Source organism: Bombyx mandarina, chromosome 08 (genome assembly GCF_030267445.1).
Source record: "Bombyx mandarina strain Sakado chromosome 08, ASM3026744v2".
Classification (NCBI taxonomy): domain Eukaryota; kingdom Metazoa; phylum Arthropoda; class Insecta; order Lepidoptera; family Bombycidae; genus Bombyx; species Bombyx mandarina.
The window spans coordinates 2,782,807-2,806,704 of record NC_143215.1 but is presented as its reverse complement, the minus strand read 5'-3'; the positions used below and the strand labels follow the sequence as shown (position 1 = coordinate 2,806,704).

At 40.0% G+C, this 23,898-nt stretch overlaps 1 protein-coding gene and 1 long non-coding RNA gene across 2 annotated transcripts in view; both read left to right on the top strand.

Annotated features, from left to right (window-relative positions):
- The window catches only part of LOC149502419 (uncharacterized), a 141,812-nt gene that overhangs the window by 68,514 nt on the left and 49,400 nt on the right, over window positions 1–23,898 (top strand). The window lies entirely within an intron of this gene.
- Window positions 3,604–23,603, top strand: LOC149502422 (uncharacterized). Its single transcript, XM_089729427.1, has 6 exons — window positions 3,604–4,220; window positions 6,985–7,216; window positions 13,561–13,794; window positions 15,932–16,255; window positions 18,093–18,221; window positions 19,267–23,603. The coding sequence occupies exons 1-6, from the start codon at window positions 4,110–4,112 to the stop codon at window positions 19,872–19,874; spliced, it is 1,638 nt and encodes a 545-aa protein (XP_089585553.1). The 5' UTR covers window positions 3,604–4,109; the 3' UTR covers window positions 19,875–23,603.

Here is a 23,898-nt window from a genome sequence, read left to right as displayed (position 1 = left end):
ATTGAGAGTGGAGCGTATTTAGTCCGACCAGCGCATTAGATTTCTGCCTCGGTGCCTTCTCCTGCATACCTTGCCTGTTACCAGCAGCGTTTCCAGATTGTCACCTCTCTTTCTGGCGATATGTCCAAAGATCTCGAAACACCTCCGCGCGCATGTAGTGCTGAGGCGCATTGTAATCTTGAGCTCGGTAAGAATGGATTCGTTGGTTCTGTGTTCTGTCCAACGAATCCCGAGCATTTTCCTCCAGCACCACACCTCAAACGCGTCGATGCGTTGGCGGTCGGCTTTCTTGAGGGCCCAAGTCTCTGCGCCGTAGAGAAAAATGGAAAAGACGAGGGAGGTGACGAGCTGCTTTTTGGTATTCCTCGAGATGTTTCTGTCCGCCCAAAGACGGTCCATTTGGGACATAGCTCTCTTTGCCATACTGATTCGCCTTCTGAGATCCTTTTAGGAGGATCCATTACTAGCTATGACGGAGCCCAGATAAATGAAATCCTCTACGACTTCCAGGTTTAGCTTATTCGTAGTTTAATAAGTTATTATTGTCAGTAGTATTATTTACTAGTCGAAATATAAATTTTTAATTATCTTATGATAAGAATCTTATATTAATGAGAAAGATATTCAACAAAAATAGTTTCGTTCTAATAAATTAGCATAGTAATAGTACAGTGAACTAGCAATTTATTTTGGTAATTCTGAATTTAAACAAACATATTGATGAGAAGAATTCATTTTTACTTTGCAAATTTGTAAATACACGCTTTGTAGCAATGTACGGATATATAATAATATGAAGAAACAATAATAGCATCTACAAATACATAATATGTACTACGTGGTACTACATTTACTAAAATTAATACAACATTTATTAATTAAATTAATGAAATTGTGGTTTTAAAGTTTTAAGGGTGTATAAAAAATGGGGGGCGCTGAAAAATAATTGATTTTCAAAGGGGGCGGTAAAAGAAATAAGTTTGATAATCACTGCACTAGACTAAGACTCACTAAGGCCACTAAGACTCACTTCAATGTAGTCATGGGAGACTTTAATGCCAAAGTGGGTTTACAGATGTGTGACGAGTCGAGAGTGGGACCACATGGATTTGGAAGCACGAACGATAGGGGGAAAATGCTTATTAACTTTCTAGAGCAAGAGGAGCTATTCTTAATGAACTCATTTTTTAAAAAGCAGTCCCAAAGAAAATGGACATGGCGAAGCCCGGACACTGTAACGAAAAATGAGATTGATTTTATCATTGCGGATAAAAAAGGCTATTTAGGGATGTCTCAGTGGTCAACAGGTTTAACACTGGAAGCGACCACCGGCTAGTAAGAGTTACGCTGAGCATAGACGCTCGATTGGAAAGACACCGCATGATACAGTCTACACTCCGACCTAGCCAGCTCCAAATCAGTGCAGGTTCAGAAGTTTTCCATAAAACCTTGGAAAATCGATTTGTTAACTTGGAAACCACTGATGATGTTGACGAAAACCTCAAAAATCTGGTCACACTCATGAGGGAAGAGGGTGCAAAATTTTTCAGCGAGAAGCGAACGGGAAAAAAATCCGAACTCTCAGACGAGACGTTGCGACTCATGGCCATACGGCGTCAGGACACATCCGCCTCTCCGTCAGAACGATCGGCTCTCAGCAAGCAGATAACGAAATTGGTTCGACGTGATCTTCGACGCTCCACTACTCGAAGAATTGAAAGAGCCATTGAACAAAACCGTGGGTCGAAGGTATTTAAGCAGCAGCTTAAGAGAAGTCGTTTATCGAAACTCAAGACCTCCGATGGTAGCGTCATTATGTCACAGACGGGAATTCTCGCTGAGATTGAAAAATATTACGGTCAGCTGTACGAGTCCTGCACCACCCGTCCTGTACAGAACTGTCACGATTGTAGAGCCCCACTCACGCGCCATTTCACCGATGAGCTGCCGGACGTCAGTGTGGACGAAATAAGATTGGCTCTGAGACAACTCAAGAATGGAAAAGCCCCCGGAGATGATGGTATAACAACTGAGCTATTGAAAGCAGGAGGAATACCTCTCTTAGTAGAGCTACAGAAGCTTTTCAGCCACGTCATTTACCGCGGGAGAACTCCGAAGGCGTGGAACAACAGTATTGTGGTACTTTTTTTCAAAAAAGGAGACAAAACTCTTTTAAAGAACTACAGACCAATCTCCCTCCTGAGCCACATCTATAAGTTGTTCTCACGAGTCATTACAAATCGCCTGGCAAGAAGGTTCGACGAATTTCAACCCCCAGAGCAGGCTGGGTTTCGGAGCGGCTATGGAACCATAGACCACATACACACAGTGCGGCAGATTATAGAAAAGACCACAGAATATAATCGGCCCCTGTGTTTAGCATTCGTGGATTATGAGAAGGCTTTCGACTCCATCGAGACTTGGTCTGTTCTGGACTCTCTGCGGCGATGCCAGGTAGACCATCGCTATGCCCAGGTGTTGAAATGCCTCTACGACTGTGCCACGATGAATGTTCGAGTACAGAATCAGCAGTCTAACCCTATCCAATTGCGTAGGGGAGTGAGACAGGGGGATGTCATTTCCCCGAAACTGTTTACCAACGCATTGGAAGATATGTTTAAGACGCTGAACTGGAAAAAGATGGGCATAAACATTAATGGCCAGTACATTTCACACTTGCGGTTTGCAGATGACATAGTTCTCATGGCGGAATCGTTGCAAGATCTGCAGCAGATGCTGAACGGCTTAGCAGATTCTTCACGACGAATTGGACTCCGGATGAACATGGATAAAACCAAAGTGATGTTCAATGGTTACATTAGCCCGGGTCCGATCGTCGTAAAGGGCTGCCCGCTTAAAGCTGTTGATGAATATTTATAACTCGGGCAGACGCTGCAGATGGGTAAACACAGTTTGGAGAGGGAAGTCAAGAGAAGGATCCAACTGGGCTGGGCGGCGTTCGGCAAATGGCGTGGAGTCTTTACATCGCACATACACAGTGCCTGAAAACGAAAGTTTTTAACCAGTGCGTCCTACCGGTAATGACTTACGGAGGCGAAACGTGGACACTCACAGTACGGTTGGTCAGTCATCTCAAAGTTGCTCAGCGAGCCATGGAAAGAGCCATGCTCGGAGTTTCTCTGAAGGATAAAATCCGGAATGAGATTATTCGACAGAGAACTAAAGTCATCGACATAGCTCAAAGAGTCAGCAAGCTGAAGTGGCAGTGGGCTGGCCATATATGCCGTAGGACTGACGATCGCTGGAGCAGACGGGTTCTCGAGTGGAGACCGCGCAGCGGAAGACGTAACGTAGGACGCCCCCTGGCTAAATGGTGCGATGACCTCCGCACGGTGACCGGCAAGAAGTGGATGAGGAGAGCCGCAGACCGGGCTCAGTGGTGTTGCTTGGGAGAGGCCTATGTCCAGCAGTGGACGACTGTAGGCTGTTGATGATGATGATGACTTTGGCACTTCTGTTTAAAAGTGTTCTATCTGACAATCGTAATACATGTTAGATTTTTTTTCCCTACCTAAGCTGATAGCCTTGAGTGGCTATTTCAGCGTAACCTTATCTAGTAGGTGAGCTCGCGAGGCTCAAACCTGACGACGTTGCTAACACGAACCCTAGCAAGAGCCGTGCTTCGCAGAATCTACCACCGGATCGGAAACGTGACCCACTGAAAAGATCCGGCGAGAAACTCAGTGGGCTGTGTCTGAGGGTTAATTTACTCGTCAAGCCCTTCGTCGCAAGTTGGATATCTAGTGCCGAGAGTTTTTGGCAATGGGCAGCGGTTCAAATTTCGTACTGGTATATGTGTTTAGTCCACTATACTACCTAGTCCATATCAGTTTTTTCAGGTAGTATTTGATATTAGTGTGGAGTCTTCTACGGTGGAAAGTTAATTCGTCAGACGTAATAGTCATAGTATTTCAAATTAGTCTGTGTTCGTCAGCTTTTGTTTGGTGTAAATATTTTCTGTTGTTTTCTGTTTTATTAAAACAGGACTTTTAATTAATTCGTTACAGTGATGTTAAAATATCCAGCCGCTATTGTTATTTATTAGCTTAGTTTTAATCATCTGGACATTGGCGAGGATCACTTCCGATATGTTCCGTTTACCTTATTATGTTTTTACATTTGTGATATTGAAATACGTTTCTGGATATAGTCAACTGTGTGGAAATAAAACGGAGAAGACCCTTAGTTGTACTAAAGAGGTAATATCATTCATTTATGCTACTGGAATACTTTCTTGAATTATGTACTTATGATGTATTGATTTTAACTAATCTAGTGCATCTAGATATTGTGTGGCATTGAACTTTAGGTGTCACCCCGCTGATCCCTCTCGGCATGTACCTACCTACTCTTAGATTATTGCGTCAACTGTAGATATTGATTATTAGTGAGCACACTAGTACCTACCTGTTCAAGGTCATGTTAAGCTATAATTGGCTAACCCTAATAACTGTTATGTAGGTATACTAGGTATATTAAAAATAAGTGATATAATAAGTATATTAAATTAAAGTATATTAAAAATAAGTGATATAAGAAGTTCCACTACACAAATTTAAATAAATTTTTGTAGTAGTGGTGTGCACTTTCATAAATATTTAATATGATAAAAATTAAGTTTAGAAGTTTTTCCTGTAATTCAGTATCAGTTTATTACATTCAGTCTATGTGTTACGGCTAATACCTGAAGTGTTTAAACCTAGGCCTAACAGATTTGTTCAAGGCTAATATTAGGTGTAGACTATTTCATTTGGTTAAAACTAGGTATAGCCTTCTTTATGCTGGCTACAACTAGATGTAGCCAATCCTACGTGGTTAAAACTAGGTTTTACTCTTCTTATTGGTTCAACCTACAATAAAACAACCAAGAAATATTATTATTTATTTGAAAAAGTAAACATAATAGAACTTTTTAGAATAACATAATTCAAATTTTAATCATCTTTATAAACTTAAACACTCGACGCAAGAATCATCAATCAAATTACTTTCGTTATTTATTCGAATTGGCATTGGATTAGTCACATTTTGAGAAAGTCCGGTACTCACCTATCAAAGAGAGCACTGACCTTGAAAGTGTCTGGCAAAAGGAAGAGAGGCCGCCCCAGAACAACTTGGCGTCGCTCGGTGGAGCAGGAGCTCACGTGGGAGGAGCTAGAACACACTGCCCAAGACCGATGTAAATGGAAAAATTTGATTCGAGCCTTACACCCCAGCAGAGGGTAATAGGAAAGAATGATCATGATGATGATTTATTCGAATAAGTTAAATTTGAATGGCAGCTAGAGTTACATAATATACCGGCAGCTTTGCAGAGACACTTTTTATTAAAAGACATTTAGTTTTGCAAAGGCTCTGCCAGGAGGGGTGGGATTTGTTAACAGCTGTCCAAGTGCCTTCAAATGAGACCTAACAACTAAAGGGCAGCTGCCTCGTGAATGAATCTACTGTCGGATCAGAATCGCGAACCGCTGAAGATCCACTGAGAAACTGAGCAAGCTGATACATGGTTAGGTTACACATCATGCAAAGTTAGACAAGTACGGTCACAGGGGTCTCTAAGCCTGCTCCTAGTGTTAGAGCTGAAGGCGTCTAATGAAAGGGTTATTGGATCCGATGGATCTGTATGGACGTGTCTCAGGCGTCGACGTTGTTGGCTCCTGCGTGATCAGGATTCGGAAAGTAGTCCGCGGCGGCAACAATAAGGCGATTATCAAGACGTATTGCCTTATCGAAGTAGCGTTCTGGCGATGATTTCATGTGTTTTCGTGTCGATTCGAGGCCCAGGCTGGGTAAGTCGACGCTCCTCAACCACGGAGCTCCGATGGCTAACCTACAAAGACGGGATTGTAGGGATTGGAGGGTTATGTGTGTCTGGGCCGCGTGAGCGAACACTCGCATAAGTCATGACTAGATCATATGAACTAAATGATTTGAAAGTCAAAAAATAATATAAGGACAATTAACGTACTGGAGATTAAACTGTAAAAGTTATTTAAATTATGAATTAGGTTATTCAGTGAGAGTATTTAAAAAATTGTGTACACAGTAACAAACCATAGGCTAAGTTGTAGATCCGTGAGAGGGTGAGCTCTTCTTCCCTCTCGGCGCCGTGCCGACGCCGGAGGAGGGCGTTCGTCCAGCTCCGGCCCTTGTCTAGGCTAGGCAGTCTCCTCCCGATGATGGCCACGGGGCGACCTGAGGGGGTTGAGGTTGTGCCGCACGCTAGCGTCACTCTAGCGTGCTGGCACCAGGAGGATGGGACGACGCGTCGGTGGCTGCGGCCTGCGAAGCGGTCCGTGTTGTCGTCGTCGCTGTCGTCGCCAAACTGACTGTGGAAGAGCAACCCGGTCGGCGGTGTATCGCGCTCCGAGCCGGCAGGCTGGTTCTGGCCCAACGGGGTATCCCGTAACACCAGCGGCATCGCTCGGGCGGCCTGATAGGGCAGCCATACCGCGCAGACCGGCGTCGTTGGTCGTCGACTATCGCCTCGAAGACCCGTCGGTCGGGCGTCCTCGGGGTGGCGCCGCGTGTCTGGTTGTAGTGTTGACCGCGGGAACCCCGTACTCTGACCGGGTTCTGACTGGACGGAGATCGGACGTCGAGTGTAAGAGTACAGGGGAGTCGTTTAGTGAGGTAGGGCCCTAAAATTCCTTGGGCCCGCGGTCTGCTCCCAACACCTTGTAGATCATCTAGTACCACATACCCCGCACGCCCCCTAGGCGCGGGTACCTCGTAGGAGGTTCGGCACCCGGCCCGAAAGAAAAATAATAATAATTGTAGATCCCTGTAAGATGTCACCAACCTTTTAGCATATTTCTATATAAAAAAAATTAATGAAATTTCTACGGAATCTAACTTTTGAGTTAGCGATCCAAGCAATATTTGATTTTTATTTTTACTCATTCAAAGATTTTAACTCAACCTTATCTATGTAACACGGCCAATCTTTGTTTGTTACAGATAGTTGGAGATTGGGACCATGCCGACTATAATCTTTGTCAAATGGAAGTATACCCACAAAATAGCCCTGAATGCGGCACAATGACTTTTGGTCCCGTAGTTGCTAACAGTGGCATTGGAGGAGTAACGCTGAAACCGCACATCATGACCATTACCCTCAATGAGCAGACGAGACCTATGCGTATCAACAAAACTGTATTGAACATAACTTTCAGTAACATTAAGTGGACTAGTGAGTATCATGAAATCAATATAGCACATTGGAGAATTATTAAATCACTAGCTTTTGCCCGCGACTTCGTCCGCGTGGAATAGTTCACAAATAATGCTTAATTTTAGAACAAATTTGGTTAGCCTAAAAACCGTTATAGTGAGCCAACCTTAACACAGACATATACTGTCGAGGACTTTTTTTTAGATCTTTTAAAGGGTAACAATTCTGTCATACATTATTTTAGCGAAACTTTAATCGTTTCCGCAGCGCAAGCAGCGGAAGCTCTCAAAAGGGAAAAAAACCCGATTTTGAAACATTCTTTATTGGTTCTCCGCTTGCATTGGTCTTAGCGTTATGTTATATAGCCTATAGCCTTCCTCAATAAATGAGCTATCTATCACTGACAGAATTTTTCAAATCGGACCAGTAGTTCCTGAGATTAGCGCGTTCAAACAAACAAACTCTTCAGCTTTATAATATTTATTTATTTATTTATTTATTTATTTAAGGATTACCGACAGGGTTTACAGTAAGACATAAAATAACATTGACATGTATAGAGCAATTGATAACTGCAACTCTAATTATAGGCAATCACAGCATGCATTACATTAATATATTAATAGAGATTTAATAATACTATTAATAATAATAAAAAATTAAAAACAAAAGAAAGACAACAAGGGCAGTAATACCCGAGTACTCAGACCGAGGCTGAGGCTGAGTTTCAACAACAACTTTTTATAATTTTGTTCTTAAATATTGGAAGGGAATCGCCAAATATGTCAAGGTTTTCAACTTTTCTAACAAGATTATTATAAAGGTTAGTTAGACGAGGAGTAGGTGAGTGCTTGCCTAGATTGGTTCTGCTAAAGCGGGTGCTGAAAAGAGCAACGGGGCGACGAGGTAACCTAGATGGCACCTTTAAAGAGAATTTATTGAGGATGAATTGGGAGTCGACAGTACCGCTCATAACTTGATGTAAAAAACATAAGCCTAACATATCGCGGCGATCACTCAATGTTTGCATTTTAAAATGTTTAGCCCTATCAACATAAGATTCAACATAATTAGGCGGCCTAAAACGGTACGACATGTGGCGAAGTAACTTTTTTTGAATTCTCTCAATCCTGTTAATATGGGTTTTGTATGTAGGACACCACACAGTGCTGCAGTAATCAAGTTTGCTTCTAACATAACTGTTGTAAAGCATTAGCGTAGTGGAAACCTTCTTAAACTCCTTGCCATTCCTAAGTACAAAACCCAGTGATTTGTTCGCGGCATCTATAATTTTGTCAATGTGCTTAGTGAAATTCAGCTTGGTATCAAGCTCCACCCCTAAATCACGAGTCTGAGAAACTTCACTCAAGCATTCCCCTGAAATATGATATTGTGTTGGTATTATATTGCGTTTTAATGTAAATTTTATATGTAGACATTTCGAAATATTCAAATACATTTTATTAATTTGGCACCAATCAACCAATTTATCAATATCTCTCTGTAATAGTTCAGCATCATTCACATCATTTATAACACGCATTATTTTAAGATCGTCAGCAAATAGGTAACAGGTAGAATATTTAAAAAGATTTGTAATTTCGTTGATAAAGATGTTAAAAAATAGTGGACCCAAGATGGAACCCTGAGGTACACCCGAAGAAGCTATGAATGGATAGGAACAGTGCCCGTCAATAACAACCTGTGATGTCCTTTGGTTTAGATACGAAGAACATCATCTAAGCAGAGGAACTTCGATACCAAATTGATGTAGTTTTTCTAGTAAAATGCTGTGGTTAACTTTATCAAAGGCCTTAGAAAAATCAGTATATATTGCGTCAACTTGCCCAGAGTTGTCAATGATGACCGCAACATCATCTACGTATTGAAATAAATTCGTATTTGTGGCCCGCTTCGATATTAATATAGATATGCTCATATTGACCCGAAATGACCGAAAATGCATAACATACTTAGAGTATAGCTTGGAGTTATGAGGCCATGACAAACGGGTCCTTCTTCGCAGTGAAAGCGCAAGTCTCTGTCTAATGGGTTGGATTTAAACCTTTGAGCGCGAACGATCGATTGATCGACTTTATTAATGCGTATAAAGTGCGGAGCATCGGAATATCGAGTATTTGCGCAGTTTTATTATAAGTATTAGGTATCGACATGTATGCAGGTGTCATGTTTAAGGTTTTTAATGGTCATTCGCGAAGCAGCTGCGCTTAAGTTTTGTAGGTATCCTTCGGAGGCGCTCGAGCAGTTGTTAGCAAACCCCACCCCTCCTGGCTCAGCTTTTGCTCGCTCACCTATCCTGGTGAAACTGGATAGGCCTCTGGGACAATACTGAGACCTTAGAACTTATATCTCAAGGTGGGTGGCGCATTTACGTTGTGGATGTCTATGGGCTCCAGTAACCACTTAACACCAGGTGGGCTGTGAGTTCGTCGATGCTTTAACCATAAAAAAAGGTTATTTACAAGTTAAAAACATTTATAAATAAACATTTAATATTAATTAGCTGTGAATTTAGCCTTACTTATTTATATTTTTTTAAGTTAAAGATACTTATTTAAAAATCCCTTGACATATTTTGCAAAATAGGTGAAAATATGCTCAGTACTAAAAGGGATAACCAAATACAATATACAATGGTCTATACAGAGCCGGGCTTCAAGAGAAACTGTTGGCCGGTTTATCGCACATCCCCGTACTTTGTTGTTAATTACCATTTAATTATTAGCTCGTAATTCTTCAGTAATGAAATTCAATATAACAAAAACCAATGAAACATCCTCTAAATGAAACATAATGTGAATAAACACTCGTAATGTAATTTGATGGAAGTGATGCACAAATCGATACTAGCAGCTTTCACCTGCGCCATATATACTTTAATTAAGTTTAATTTAACACGAAAACTTTCTAATATCAATGTTTGTATTTAAATTAAATATTTAATTATTGACGATAGAGAAACTTAAGTTTATTATTTTAATAGATAAGAAAGAATTCAATATTCGTAATTATGAGGAAAACCAGTATTTATTATGTACTTACTTATTATTAAAACTCATACCGTCAAATGGCGAAGAACATATTTTTAATATTGTGTTTTAGCAGTATCATGCCTCATATTGCACACGTCATCTCGGATCCTCCCGATCCACTAACGGTGCTTCTAGGTACTTCAAGCACCGGTCACCGTTCTCGTCGAACCCGTCGCTTGCGACGAAGGGCTCGACGAGTAAATTAACTCTCAGACTGGGTTTCTCGCCGGATCTTCTCAGTGGGTCGCGTTTCCAATCCGGTGGTAGATTCTGCGAAGCACGGCTCTTGCTAGGGTTCGTGTTAGCATTGTCGTCAGGTTTGAGCCCCGTGAGCTCACCTACTAGTTACGGTTACGCTGGAATAGCCTCTCTAGGCTACCAGCTTAGTTAGGAAAAAAAAAGCCTCATATTGGAAAATAGACGGGGTCATACTTAATGGCTTTTTGAAGTCTACTGAGGTTAGCAATGACTCAGCTTTGTCAGTCGATACCTATCTCTCAGGTTCATTGGGATCCTCTCGATTCAATCTTGGCGCCTTTAAGCATTCCAAGCACCGGTTACCGTTTCTACTTTGTACTTTCGTTACACGGTATCTGCTAGGGCAGATGTTAGTAAACCCTTTCAAGCTGAGCCCCTGTAAGTTCGGCTGACAGCCATGGCAAAGCCAATTTTTTTATGATTGAAGGCTTACGGGTGGCACAGAGGCCTTTCCAATTTCACCAGGACAGGTGTGAATTTCAATAAAAGAGCGGTGACAGAGAGGAAGAGATATGAAGTTATAAAATTAATTTCTGTGTAGAATTGCGTACGAATTTACTTTAGAATAGAATTTAAATGTTGTGTTGAAGGATTATCAGGGTGGCGGCGATAATTGAGACACGAAGATAATAAGTTCTCTTTAATGCACGTTACGACGGGTAGAGTACACAAAGGGGTTGAAATATGCTAACCACCGGTATTTATACAATCGTCTTGACCTACTTTAATACAAACTTAGTAGGTAATATTAAACATTGTTTATCTTAATTATTCTGTTGATAATTTACGTACAATTATTACTTATTACTTAATAATATCGACTTATATAATTTTATAACATTAAAGGTTTATTACGCCGCGGCGCCGAAAGCTGTCAAGCGGAAGGCGCCATAAAATATTATAAGTATAAAGAAGTATGAATCAACTATTTACTTGATTACAAAATTACTATTTATAAAACAAAAATAAGTTCTATATATTACCTAATCATTAGGATGTACATGAACTTGTTTGTAAATAATGGCTCACATATTAAGTATGTGAGGCCTGAAGTGTTACTCGATAACAGTTGTTTCCTTGTTTTGACAGAGCAACAACATACTGAAGTCTTATTTAAAATTAAATACAATAAGTACAATTTTAATTACATACCTATAGGAAAGTTATTTTGTCCGTGCATTTGCGGTCATAAAAAATCGAAGCGGTGAAGCGAGTATTTCGCTCTCGCTTCCACTCACGAGCCTTATGGACGGGCATAGTGATGCGCATTATTGTTGTCGATAAGCGTTATCGATAGTGTATTTAGTTTTGTCATTTTGTGGGTTAGTGATAAAAATGAAAGAAAAAATCACTAATCGAACACTTACACCACATATCGTCGCAGCAAGTTAACGAGAACGGCAGAAATTAACACTTTGTAACTTTTCGGGATCTATTCTTATTTCAGTGAAGATTTTTAACACATTGTTGATAACAACACGTGCAAATATTATTTTGAATAAATTCTGCCGTTTTGATACAAAACAAAGGAGTAGCCATTGTGTCGCTAAAGAAATTCAGAGAACGAATGCATAAAAACGCATTTCTCTTCGACATAATGTAGTATAATTTGCAGGTAAGTAAGTACAAATGACTCTTAACATAACAATGTCCCACCACCGTTCGTATACCACCCCGCCGCTGTGTACCTGCTTTCGATGACTCATTTGTTTTTATCGATAATGGCGTTGCGCCCGCGAACATGCTCACCGCCCTAGCCGGGCTATGTTTTATGACCCAAACTGCACGGACAAAATAATTCTACTATAGTCTTGCCATAAATACTGAGACAAAGGAAAAAAAATCTATTGCAAATAACATTTATTACTTTTACAGTGTGTTAGTTTAATACATAAATGTAAAACAATTTAAAGTATAAAAAGCTTATTCGAAGTGGTCTCCATTGGCTGCAATACAGTCCTTTAAACGTTGAGGCCAGTCAGTTATCAATAGAAGCACGCGCTCTTTCCATGGGAAAAATTTTCACTGCCAATCGTACGGATTGTTTTAGGGACTCCAAATTATCATGGCGTTTAGAGCAAGCCGTACTCTCTAAAACTGACTATAAATCATAATCCAGCGGATTAAGATCGGGATTAGACGACGGCCAGTCTTCAGCTGTGATAAAGTTCGAAACGTTCGTTTCCAACCAAGACTGCGTAGACCGAGCTCTATGACCTGGCGCCGAGTCTTGCTGGAAGGACCATTCTTGATTATTGAACATGGTGTTGTTAAGGGGCTTCACTACCTTCTCAAGAATGGTATCTTGATACACTTGTGCCGATGTTTTGATAACTTTTTCACCAAACCATCACAGGAGTCGGATAGTGCCCACGTTGCACTCTGTCGACTAATTGGGAAGCTTCCTTAGAACTTTGAGCATAAATACGGTCATTTTGTTTGTTAAAATGTTGCTCAATTGTAAAAGTTTTCTCATCCGTAAACAAAAATTTTCTATGACCTCCCTTTGCGTACTGCTTCAGTAGTTGTTTCGATTTTACCACCCTATTCTCTTTTAAATTATCAGTTAAGAAATAACCAGTACGTCTCTTACAGCCTGCAAGTCCTAAGTCATCTTTTAAAAAACTCGACATGGTTCTAGGTGCTATCTTCATCTCTCGAGATAAAATCTTTTGCTATCGGACAGGATTTCTTCGAATTCTTTCCCTTACTGCTTTGACCACCTTTCTCGTACGAACACTACGTGGACGGCCAGTTCTTTTTCTGTCACAAGCAGAGGAGGTCTCATTGCACCTATTAATAGCCCGGTACACAAACATTTTACTAATACCAAGCGTATGGAGAGTTTTAAAAATTGCATTTGGCTCCATACCTACTTTTTACAAAATTTATTATGTTTTAAATAAACTGCAAATATATAAATAAGTACTACAATGAAAAATTGTGGGTTATGCCCTGACTGCCTCATATATATGACAGGTTTTTCGGAATCACATTCGCAAACTTTATCACCAGGCGTTGCTAAAACAGCGAATACATATTTTGTTGCAGCTATGAAATTTCGTTTTCAAGACAAATACCGCGACCTGAAGAACCACTGTCTGAACATAGTCATCTCGAAAGATCTGACTATAGACGATCAGTCAGTACTTTATTACGATTGTTACTGGCCGATCGTCGAAGACGCGGACCTGCAGAGTCACATGTTGGACTTCGAGGCCGCCAACGACTGGAGCGTCTACAGAGGGCAGTTTTACTTCAACGTACCGTCTGCCGCGATGCTAAGTGAGTGTCTCATTAGGGTCGCTGCACACGGGCCACTAGCCACATTCACAATCGCTGCCATTTGAAGCTAGGAGCGGCTACAAAACAAGCTGACGCGCGACAACCACTTGTGGTCCGTGTGTACTTGCGTGTACTTGCGATCGGTGGTCGCTACTTTTGTAACGCGTGCTTGCAGTATCTTAATGGACTCAGACGAAAGATTTATATAGAAAGAAAGGGACATTACTGGTGGAAGGACCTCTTGTGAGTCCGCACGGGTAGGTACCAACACCCCGCTTATTTCTGCCGTGAAGCAGTAACGCGTTTCGGTCGGAAGTGTGGGGCAGCCGTTGTAACTATACTGAGACCTTAGAACTTATATCTCAAGGTGGGTGGCGCATTTACGTTGTAGATGTCTATGGGCTCCACTGACCACTTAACAACAGGTGGGCTGTGAGCTCGTCCACCCATCTAAGCAATAATAAAAGCAATGAAGAGAGAGAGGGGTGGGGAGTCGCGCGAGTGGCTTGTGTGGGCGTTTTGACCACCACAAGAGGCGCGCAGTGGCGATTAGTGGCGTGTGGCGATCACCGGCGTCGACAATGTGCGGCGAGTCCAAGCAAAATGTATGAAAACAACAGGAAATAGATAGAAGGTGGCTGCGTTTTGTGGTTGTGGCCGGTGGCCCGTGTGCGGCGACACTTAGCGTTAATCGTCATATTTAAGTAGGTAATATTTCTAAGGACTTTTCAGAGTCGGTCTCGGATTCGACCCCCCGAAAATACTAGTACATTTACAAGTTACTTGAAGTTTCCCCACAGACACAGTCCACTGTGTTACTTGCCGGATCTTCTCAGTGAGCCGTGTTTCGCGTGGTACTACCACCATTCTGCCTATTTCTGCCGTGAAGCAGTAACGCGTTTCGGTTTGAAGGGTGGGTCAGCCGTTGCAACTGTACTGAGACCTTAGAACTCATATCTCAAGGTGGCTTTTATGTTGTAGATGTCTATGGGCTCCAGTAACCACTAAATACCAGACGGGCTGTGAGCTCGTCCATTTAAGCCAGCGGTCGGGGAACTTTTTTAATTATTACCCGAAATTATTTTTGTGGCGAAGAACCAAAAAAAAACGAAATCGCTTCTTTTTAGTATAGTAAGCGGCACGTAAGTTGGCAAGGTTTTGGTGTAGTGGGGGTAATGTCGCGCATGGTGCACATTGCAACAAAAAAATGATCACTTTTATTGCCCGCATATAATTTAATTTAATTTTATTTAATTTTTTATTTGCCGTAATTTGTTTTTAAGCCTTTGTGTTTAGAAGAAAGTTAAAGAAAAGAGAGGTATTCGTGAAGTGTATTAGGTGTTAAAAATAAAATACAATTAAAAGTTAAGAAGTTTATTTTAAAAAATATACTTAATATTAAAAATTATGTGTCGCCGTCGTCACTATCATTTTCTAATAGTGCTACCCCTTAGATTAAATTTATGGTAGCACCTGAGCTGGTGGAAGGAGTTGGCTCCTCATCGTTGACATAACGAAAAGTCGCTGTCGTCATTGGCGTAAATAATAAAACGCTCAGTGACTGAATCGACTATATGGTCATTGGTATTTGGTCCTGGCATTGCAAACAAATTTGAAAGAATAACACCCGTAACAAAAACTAAATTTAAAACAATAATAACAACTCGTAACAAAAACTCAATATAAACAAAGGGCTCCTACAATTTAGTAGGCGCATGTGTAACCAGGAGCGAACGGAACGTGGACGCGGTGCGGGAGGGGAGGGTCTACTGACTCACCAATCGCGCGCTCGGAACGGTGCTACGTCTTTCCCCGCGTCCCGCTTGACAACCAAAGAGACCTAAAAAACGACTTCTGCGCATCTTACGACTCTTGCCAAGTTACGTGCCGGGGACTATATCTTTCATATTATAGCCCCCATGATAATTTGGAAAAGAAAACAATAACTAAAAATTTTACCATTCTAGCGCAGCTTCACTTTAATATATACTTTTTACTCACAGAAGTTTCATTTTTATCCCCCCAAATTTAATTTTACCCCATTTGTGGTAATTTACCCCGGTTCCCCTACCGCTGATTTAAGCAATAAAAAAAAATGTGTTCGCGAATTCTAGTGATAAGTAAATTGAATTTCAAGGTGAATCCGTTACGGAAGAAGATTGGAAGCCTTTCGTTTACGTCGAGATATTTCCGTCGAAGATGCGTTTGCACGTGATGCCGCCTCCGCCGCACCTCCGCATCACGGGCTACAGGATCCGGGTGGTCAAGGAGTGCGACAAGGGCGGCTCGTGCGAGGTCAGCTCGACGACTGTGGACTCGGCGAATGAGCAGACCGAACTCACGTACGATTACAATTTCATCGGAGACAATGGCTTGTACAGCTTCGTCGTGGTCCCGTTGCATGCTAAATGTCTGAACGGAATCGGATGCCGGAACGTCGAGAGCCAGAAGATAAGAATAAGTAAGTTCCGTAAAATGGGAGGGCAGGGTGATGATTATCGTTTTTTTTACTAGATGATTTTTTTGATAACGCCATCTCGTTGTGTCTTTAAAGCGGTTAGTTGCCCTCAATTAAGAAAAATAGTATTATTATTCGCCAATAGATGTCGGGAAGAGTTGATTATTGGAAACACGAATAAAACAACATTTTCTGAAAATAAATCGTAGCTAGATCGATTTATCGCCCCTGAAGTCCCCTGTATACTAAATTTTATGAAAATCGTTGGAGCCATTTCCGAGATTCAGATTATATTTATATTAATATACAAGAATTGCTCATTTAAAGGTATAAGATAGTTATAGTAATAATAACAAAATCTTTAAACGAGCAATTCTTGTCTATAAATATATCTTACTGATGGTACCTGGACCTCTTGAGAGTCCGCGCGGATAGGTACCACCACCCTCCCTAATTCTGCCGTGAAGCAGTAATGCGTTTCGGTATGAATGTTGGGGCAGCCGTTGTAACTATACTGAGACCTTAGAACTTATATCTCAAGGTGGGTGGCGCATTTACGTCGTAGATATCTATGAGCTCCTGTAACCACTTAACACCAGGTGGGCTGTGAGCTCGTCCATCCATCTAAGTAAAAAATATTAAATATATATATATATATATATATATATATATAGTAATCTGAATCTCGGAAACGGCTCCAACGATTTTCATAAAAGTTAGTATACAGGGGATTTCGTGGGCGATAAATCGATCTAACTACGGTTTAATTTCAGAAAATATTGTTTTATTCGTGTTTTCAATAATCAACTTTATCGATAATATAATCAACTTAAACATGTACTTTTTTTATTGAAAGAAAATAGCAAATAATATAATATAATAGGTATCATTAAGTAATTCGTACTTAAATATAATTTCTAAAAAACAATTTATCAACAAAAAAAAAACCGATCATCCTCTAGTAGTAATAAAACGGAGATCATAATGGTTCCGCTAGTTTAAATTTTTAATTTATAATGCATTAATATACCTATAGTTTATTAAAGAATAATCATAAAAAGTGATAAAAACTCACTTGTCCCTATTCATCTAGGCGTTGGTGTAAATCGGGTTACATATGTGGATAATAAAGTTTTTCGATAGGGCTGGCACTATTTAGTAGTTAGGTAGGTACCTAACTTTAGGTAATTAACTTTTTAACATCTTTAATGAGTTAAAAAACTTTGATGACTAAATTAAACTATTTAATATTCTTAAACACCAAATAAAAGTCATTTTCAGTTCAACAAAGTTGAATCTCTAACAACCCGAAAAAAGTATTGTGACATCCCAGATTTCCCCCTGTCCCTATTCTATCGCTAGTTCCTATCCCCTCCAATCTACTGTTCCTAAAATATTTGCGTATTTCGATAATCAATCGATTTAAGTAAGTATTTCTGTATCTAGTCAATACTTATTACAAACTAGCGACCCGCCCTCGCTTCGCTTCGGAAACATTAAATTTTACTATTGATAGGCGAAGCCCGCCACGTTGCGCGTGGTACGACAATAACTGCGGGTGACGCCGCGGGGCAAAGCTAGTCTAAAAAAAGTAACCAAGTTACTCCTTATATCATCAGCTACCTATCAGTGAAAGTCTCATCAAAATCGGTCCAGCCGTTCCAGAGATTAGCCGGAACAAACAGACAGACAGACAAAAATTGTAAAAAATGTTATTTTGGTGTATGTACCGTATATATATTCATATGCATGTAGTAAAAAGCAGTTATTTCAATACTACAAACAGACACTCTAATTTTATTTATATGTATATATTGAAATTTACGACATCTTGTTACAGACAGCCCTGAGTCATTGAACATATGCATCGCGAGCGTCACTGCGCTCATAGTGACGTCATTGTTCGCGTATTACATCGCGCTCCGGGTCATCAGACGTTATTGGTGCAAAGATTACAAGTTGGCTTTGAGTGAGTACACTTTTAAAAAAAATAAAAATATACAGATCTTAATGGCAGGCCGTATTGTGGAGTTCGTACAGCGGACATCCGGAGTCCAATTACTTAAACTTAACACAAAGCTAACCGTCTGCTTGTCTGGTTACTGTCGATACCATACTCTATCGATCACTTGCATTGTGATTACTACTATTACTTCTACCGACTTTACTGGTGGCAGGACGTCTTGTGAGTCCGCACGGGTAGGTACCACCATCCTGCCTTTTTCTTTTATTTAATTATTATTATTTGTGGTCATAGGTTAAAAAAGATGGTGCTTAATATTAATAAGTGTATCATATTATTCAACTCTATTCCACTTTATCATCTAAATTATCTAATGTTATCGTTTATATATTCTGACATAGTATAGTAAGCCTTATCTAATAAAAATACTTGCAATTTTTTCTTAAAATCTTATAAATATACTGTCTTCGAAATTTTTATAGGTAGTTATTTTATTATATATTCTTGTTGACATACTAAAAAAACTTTTGCCATAAAGGGCAATTCTATGAGGTAGCGAAGAAATCTTTAAAGCATTCCTAACAGATTGCGGTTTTGCAAATCGATGTTTGTTCGTTTTGATGAAAATCGCTACCCCCATTAATATATAAACACGTAAAAGTCATAATTTTTTATTTCTGACAGAAAGCCTTACATGAAGTCTGGTACATGAATATTTGCTATAGCATGCACAGATTTCTTTTGTGCTTTAAATACGTACTCTGTATTAGTGGCGTTTCCCCAGAATGTTAAACCATATCTAAGGGTTGATGCCACAAATGCATGGTATGCTGTCAGTTGCTGCCGTGAAGTAGTAATGCGTTTCGATTTGAAGGGTGGGGCAGCCGTTGGCTCTGGTAACTACTTAACACCGGACTTTAAGTTCGTCCACCTGCCTAAACAATATAAAAAACAGTTCGGGAGCACATGATGCTATCAGTAGGAGAGATTGTGTAGTGATCTATATAATTTACACTGATGTCTGGTTGATGACGCTGTCGTTGTCCGGCAGACGACATCCCGGCGCCGCCCAAGGTGCTGGTGGTGTACCCGGCGTCGAGCCGGCTGCACGCGGAGTGCGTGGCGGCGCTGGTGCAGTACCTGCGCGCGGAGTACGGGCTCGACGTGCTGTACGACGGCGACGTCGCGGGCACGCCGCACGGCGACCCCTACCTGTGGGCCGAGGAGGCCTTCCGCACCGCCACGCACGTGCTGTACGCCGCCGGCCCGCCCGAGCACGTGCACCTCTACCCCAACATCTACGACAAGCCCATCCTCAGCGCGCACAAGGACGTGGACGCGCTGCTGCTGTGCTTCCTGCGGGCCAGCCGCGCCTCCCGCCGCCCCAAGCACGTGCTCAACGTGCGCTTCGAGCACTCGGGCGCCGCGCTGCCGCCGGAGACCCGCGCCGACCGGACCTTCGTGCTGCTGCAGGACTGGCACAAGCTCGTGGCGTACCTCTCCAAGAACCTGCTGCCCAAGCGACACATCATGCGCACCGAGAGGGGCAGGGACCTCATCGAAAAGCTCACTAGGGCCAAGGAGCTGTTGAGAGTCAAGTCTGATGAAGCCATCGAGAAGTGCGAGAAGAACGCCTTCGAAAAGAAGATCCTCCTGTAGACTCCTCGACGGCTCGGGATGGGTGGGGGCTGTGTAATAATGGCGGATTTATATTATTAACTATTTGCTACCGAGGTCTCATTGGTTCATGTTGTAATGGTATCTTCGGAGACATCTAATGTAAAGGCTCATACAAGATAAAACTAAAAACGGTTATTCGATAGCCAGGAACCTCCGCCGATTATTATTTAGACACGCGAGACAGATTTGATCGAGAAGAAACTTCAAGGGGGGATAATTTGTAAACGTCACGCGTTACTGGCGTCATGTTGAATTGAATAATATCAATATTTTTGTGGTGTATATTTATTCTATTGTTGAAAGTTCCCAGTTACAAAATAAATAAATAAAACACAAATTCTCGAATGCTAAATTTTCTGATGGTTCCGTGTCTGTCAGTTAATGCTTCTGTTTGATTGTCCGTCTGTCCGCCTCGAGGTGTGAACTCGAAGTTTGTATTGTAAATAATAATAATAAAATATTCTATCGTACGAAATAGAACTTTCCGTTCCTGTGTCTCGTTTGTACGTGGATATGATTTCAGAAACTAATTTAAGTATCTTCAAGAAATAAATTTAAAATGTTTCGTTTGGCGCCAATAAATTTAGTTTCCGCTAGGTAGACAGTGGAGGGGATTGCAGAGGCATTGCCCCCCGATTCTATCTTCGTATGCATCATTTTTTTTTCTACCTATTCTAGTGACCTCAAGGGGTCATGCTAGATTCACAGAACTAGTAGCAGTAGTAAACGAGCGCACGGGCCTCTAACCTAAGGACATTGCTAACACTAGCCCTAGCAAGGCAGTGCTTCGCAATATCTACCACCGGATCGGAAACGCGATCCACTGAGAAGATCTGACGAGAAATTTAATCGGCACCGTGGAAGCGCCGCGTCATCTTACGAGGGCGCGGAATGGGTCCCGGGGAAACCCCTGTGCCTGAGCTTGTAACTCCCTGCCTTTTGATGAACTGCGGATTTGTATGCTGTAGCAGGCTTGCTGTTGTTGGCTTGGACCTTTAAGGTGAAGATGAAGATGATCCTCGCACCTTCATCTATTTGCTTCTTGATGGGGCGGCCGCTTCTCTCCTCCCATCCCTTTTTTTTCTCAATCGGCTCTGAGAAACTAATAGTGCCATCTATCGAGTACTTCCGTAGACGTCTTTATAAACGTTTATCCTCTAATGCGTGGTGCGCAGACGCAGACGTCTGATATTTTAATCATACAGATTCATATATTTCTACAGTTCAATAGTCTTCAATTAATATTTCATTGACCTCAACTAATTCTAGTCAGGATTTCGTGTTATTTTAGTCAATTTATCGTATTAAAGCGCTATGTATATTTAGCATTCGGGAATTTTGTTGCATTAATTGCATTTCGATATGTGGAGAGTAACTTTTTGCCGCCAAAAACGTGACTTCCAAACTAATAAACGTAACAAAAAAAAAAAAGTTCACAATATTCGTGATTTCTCAAAACATTGTTGTATTTTAATGCATTTAAATATGTTTTAATATAATAAAAAAAATTGATGTGGTGATAAAAAGAGTAGAAGAGATATATTACAAAAAAAAAAAAAAAACTATTTTTAGTAAAAAAGTTTATCGGTGTGATAATAATAAAATTATTCTATTGCTTTACTGTGTCGTAAGAACCCTTGATGCCTATACCCGTTGTTGGTGGTTAATTAAATTTTTGTGCATCCCTTTTATGATACATAATATGTTTATTTATATATAAATAAGTTATATATTACTTTGATAAATTTCATATCCTGTTTCGTAAAATAAATTTAAAATTTTTTTAAATTTCATTAGCCAAAATTAAAATATTACGTCGCCAAGACGAACCCGAATTGGTTTATTAAAAAGGCATTCTATAGATTAGGTATAATAAAATAAACTGTTAATATTCTTTAGAGCTGACAATCCATTTTGCGTATTTAAAAATAATACAGTTCTATTTGATGGAACAAAAATAGACCTTTTGTACATATAGAGAAGTTTTGTTTTTGTAAAAATACATAATACAGAGATAATGTGCCAGTACTAATCGCGCGATTGTTGACGTAAAATCTGTTAAGTGTAGGTCAGACATGATGACTGACTCCTTACCTTATTTCATGTTTTTTATTTGATTAAATTTTAGTTTAATACATAATGACATAAATTTCAAAGATTATTTTAGAAGGTTATACCCCATCTTAGATCTCAGTCTTGGCTGAAGGCATACTTATTCAAATGTCTGGATATCATAGATAAGACAAACAAGACTGGGCATGTTATCGGATTTTAGTTGATCTTGTGGAATTATTGACCCAAATATGGAAGGGTAAAAGGCTATTTCTTTTAAGCCGCATTTATCTTTGTAATTAAAGGTCCGTTTTATTTGCTATTAGTATCAACAATTCGATGTTTTTAATTGAACTTTAATGAAGCTTACACCATTCAAATAGCTGAAGAAGTTTTTTTGTTATGATATTTTTTCAAATTTTAAAATTAAAGTATATGGCTCTCCTGTAAAGTCGCTTTAAAGTTTAAACCAAATCGCCTGTCAACCCTCTATATTATTAGTCATTGACAGCGCACACACAACGTCATTGACATAGTAAAAAAAAAGCGTGGGGTGCATGGTATGAGTAGTTATAAATATTTTATGAACAGATATGAGTAGAAGGGCTATTTTGATAAAATCCTGAAAAGCACCCCACGCTTTTTTACAATAGAATCATTTTTTCTTACACTATTTTTAATTCAAATTTATTAAAATTTATTTTCTATTTTTTTAATTGGATTTTCTATAAAAGCGTATTTTGTTAGTTTTTTTAAACTATTATTTATTTGCTCTGTGACATGCTACAATCGTGTGGTTGTGCCGCTAGTTGTGTAGCAAAAAAATTATATTCGTCCCGTAATAATAAATTTTACGAAACAGGATTTAATAATACGTTTTTTAAATAGGATATCGTCTTCTTGTCCTTTGTGCCATATGAACGCACGCTACTTTTAAAAAATGTTGAACTTTTCACGGTCGCCTAATTCCGTCGATGAGTATTTTATTTTAGTGTATACAGGTGATCTCGGGGTGAGGGTTTTTTGAAGTATTTACGAATGCATACGGATTAGGCGGCTCGAATAGCAGGGTCGCATAACTGGGGAGGGGGGAGGGGGGGGGTGATGATGAAAATATCTTGATTAAACACAACTTGAACGCTTATATGGTAACAAAAAAACGGTTGACTATACGTCCCTTTTTGTAAATTTAGCTTGATTTGTGGAATTCATATTGAATTAAAGTTGAATTTGAGTTGTCGATTTTATAACTTGACAACACTGCGGAATCACCCAGTGATATAATATGTATTTGTTATTTGTTGGAAAGCTCTAAAGATGGGCCTTCTATTAATTTTGGTTCATGGCTTCATACCTCAGAGTACATTGTTCTCAGGAAAATACTGATTTGGACTAAAGAGAAACATACCAAGGCTCGTAAAATAATAATATATTGAATAGTGAAATAATATGACCTATTATTCCCTAAATATGTACCTCCCAGTCCCGAGTTATGTGACCGTGCTCACTCATAAATTGTTATAAAATACTATTGTTATCTATCAACTGAATAAAACTGTTAAAGTGTGTTCTATCATTATACAGGATCTTCAATTATTAAGCTCAATATATACCTTGTGATGTATTTTTATAAAATAAAAATTGTGCGTAACTGTACTTAATTTTGTTTGATTTGTTTTACGGCTCATTTGTGAAACTTTATGACAACGAAGAGTTAATTTTATTTTATTACGACTACCCCTATTTTTTAAACGGACACATGAAGCCATATTTTCCATCCTAATCGCTGTAGCCTAAGGGGATATTCCAACTACGCGCCGACAGGTGAGGTGAGGTGAGCTCAACCTGAGAAAATCTGATAACACGCCCTGGCAAGAGCAGTATTTCGCTGATTCTACCATCGGATCGAAATACTCACTGGAAAGATTCGGCGATAAACTCATTGTATCTA

Coding starts and splice junctions, on each gene's coding strand:
- LOC149502422 (XM_089729427.1), top strand. CDS start 4,110: ATGTTCCGTTTACCTTATTATGTTTTTACATTTGTGATATTGAAATAC. Junction 13,795..15,931: donor ACCGTCTGCCGCGATGCTAA/GTGAGTGTCTCA, acceptor TTGAATTTCAAG/GTGAATCCGTTACGGAAGAA. Junction 16,256..18,092: donor GAGCCAGAAGATAAGAATAA/GTAAGTTCCGTA, acceptor ATCTTGTTACAG/ACAGCCCTGAGTCATTGAAC.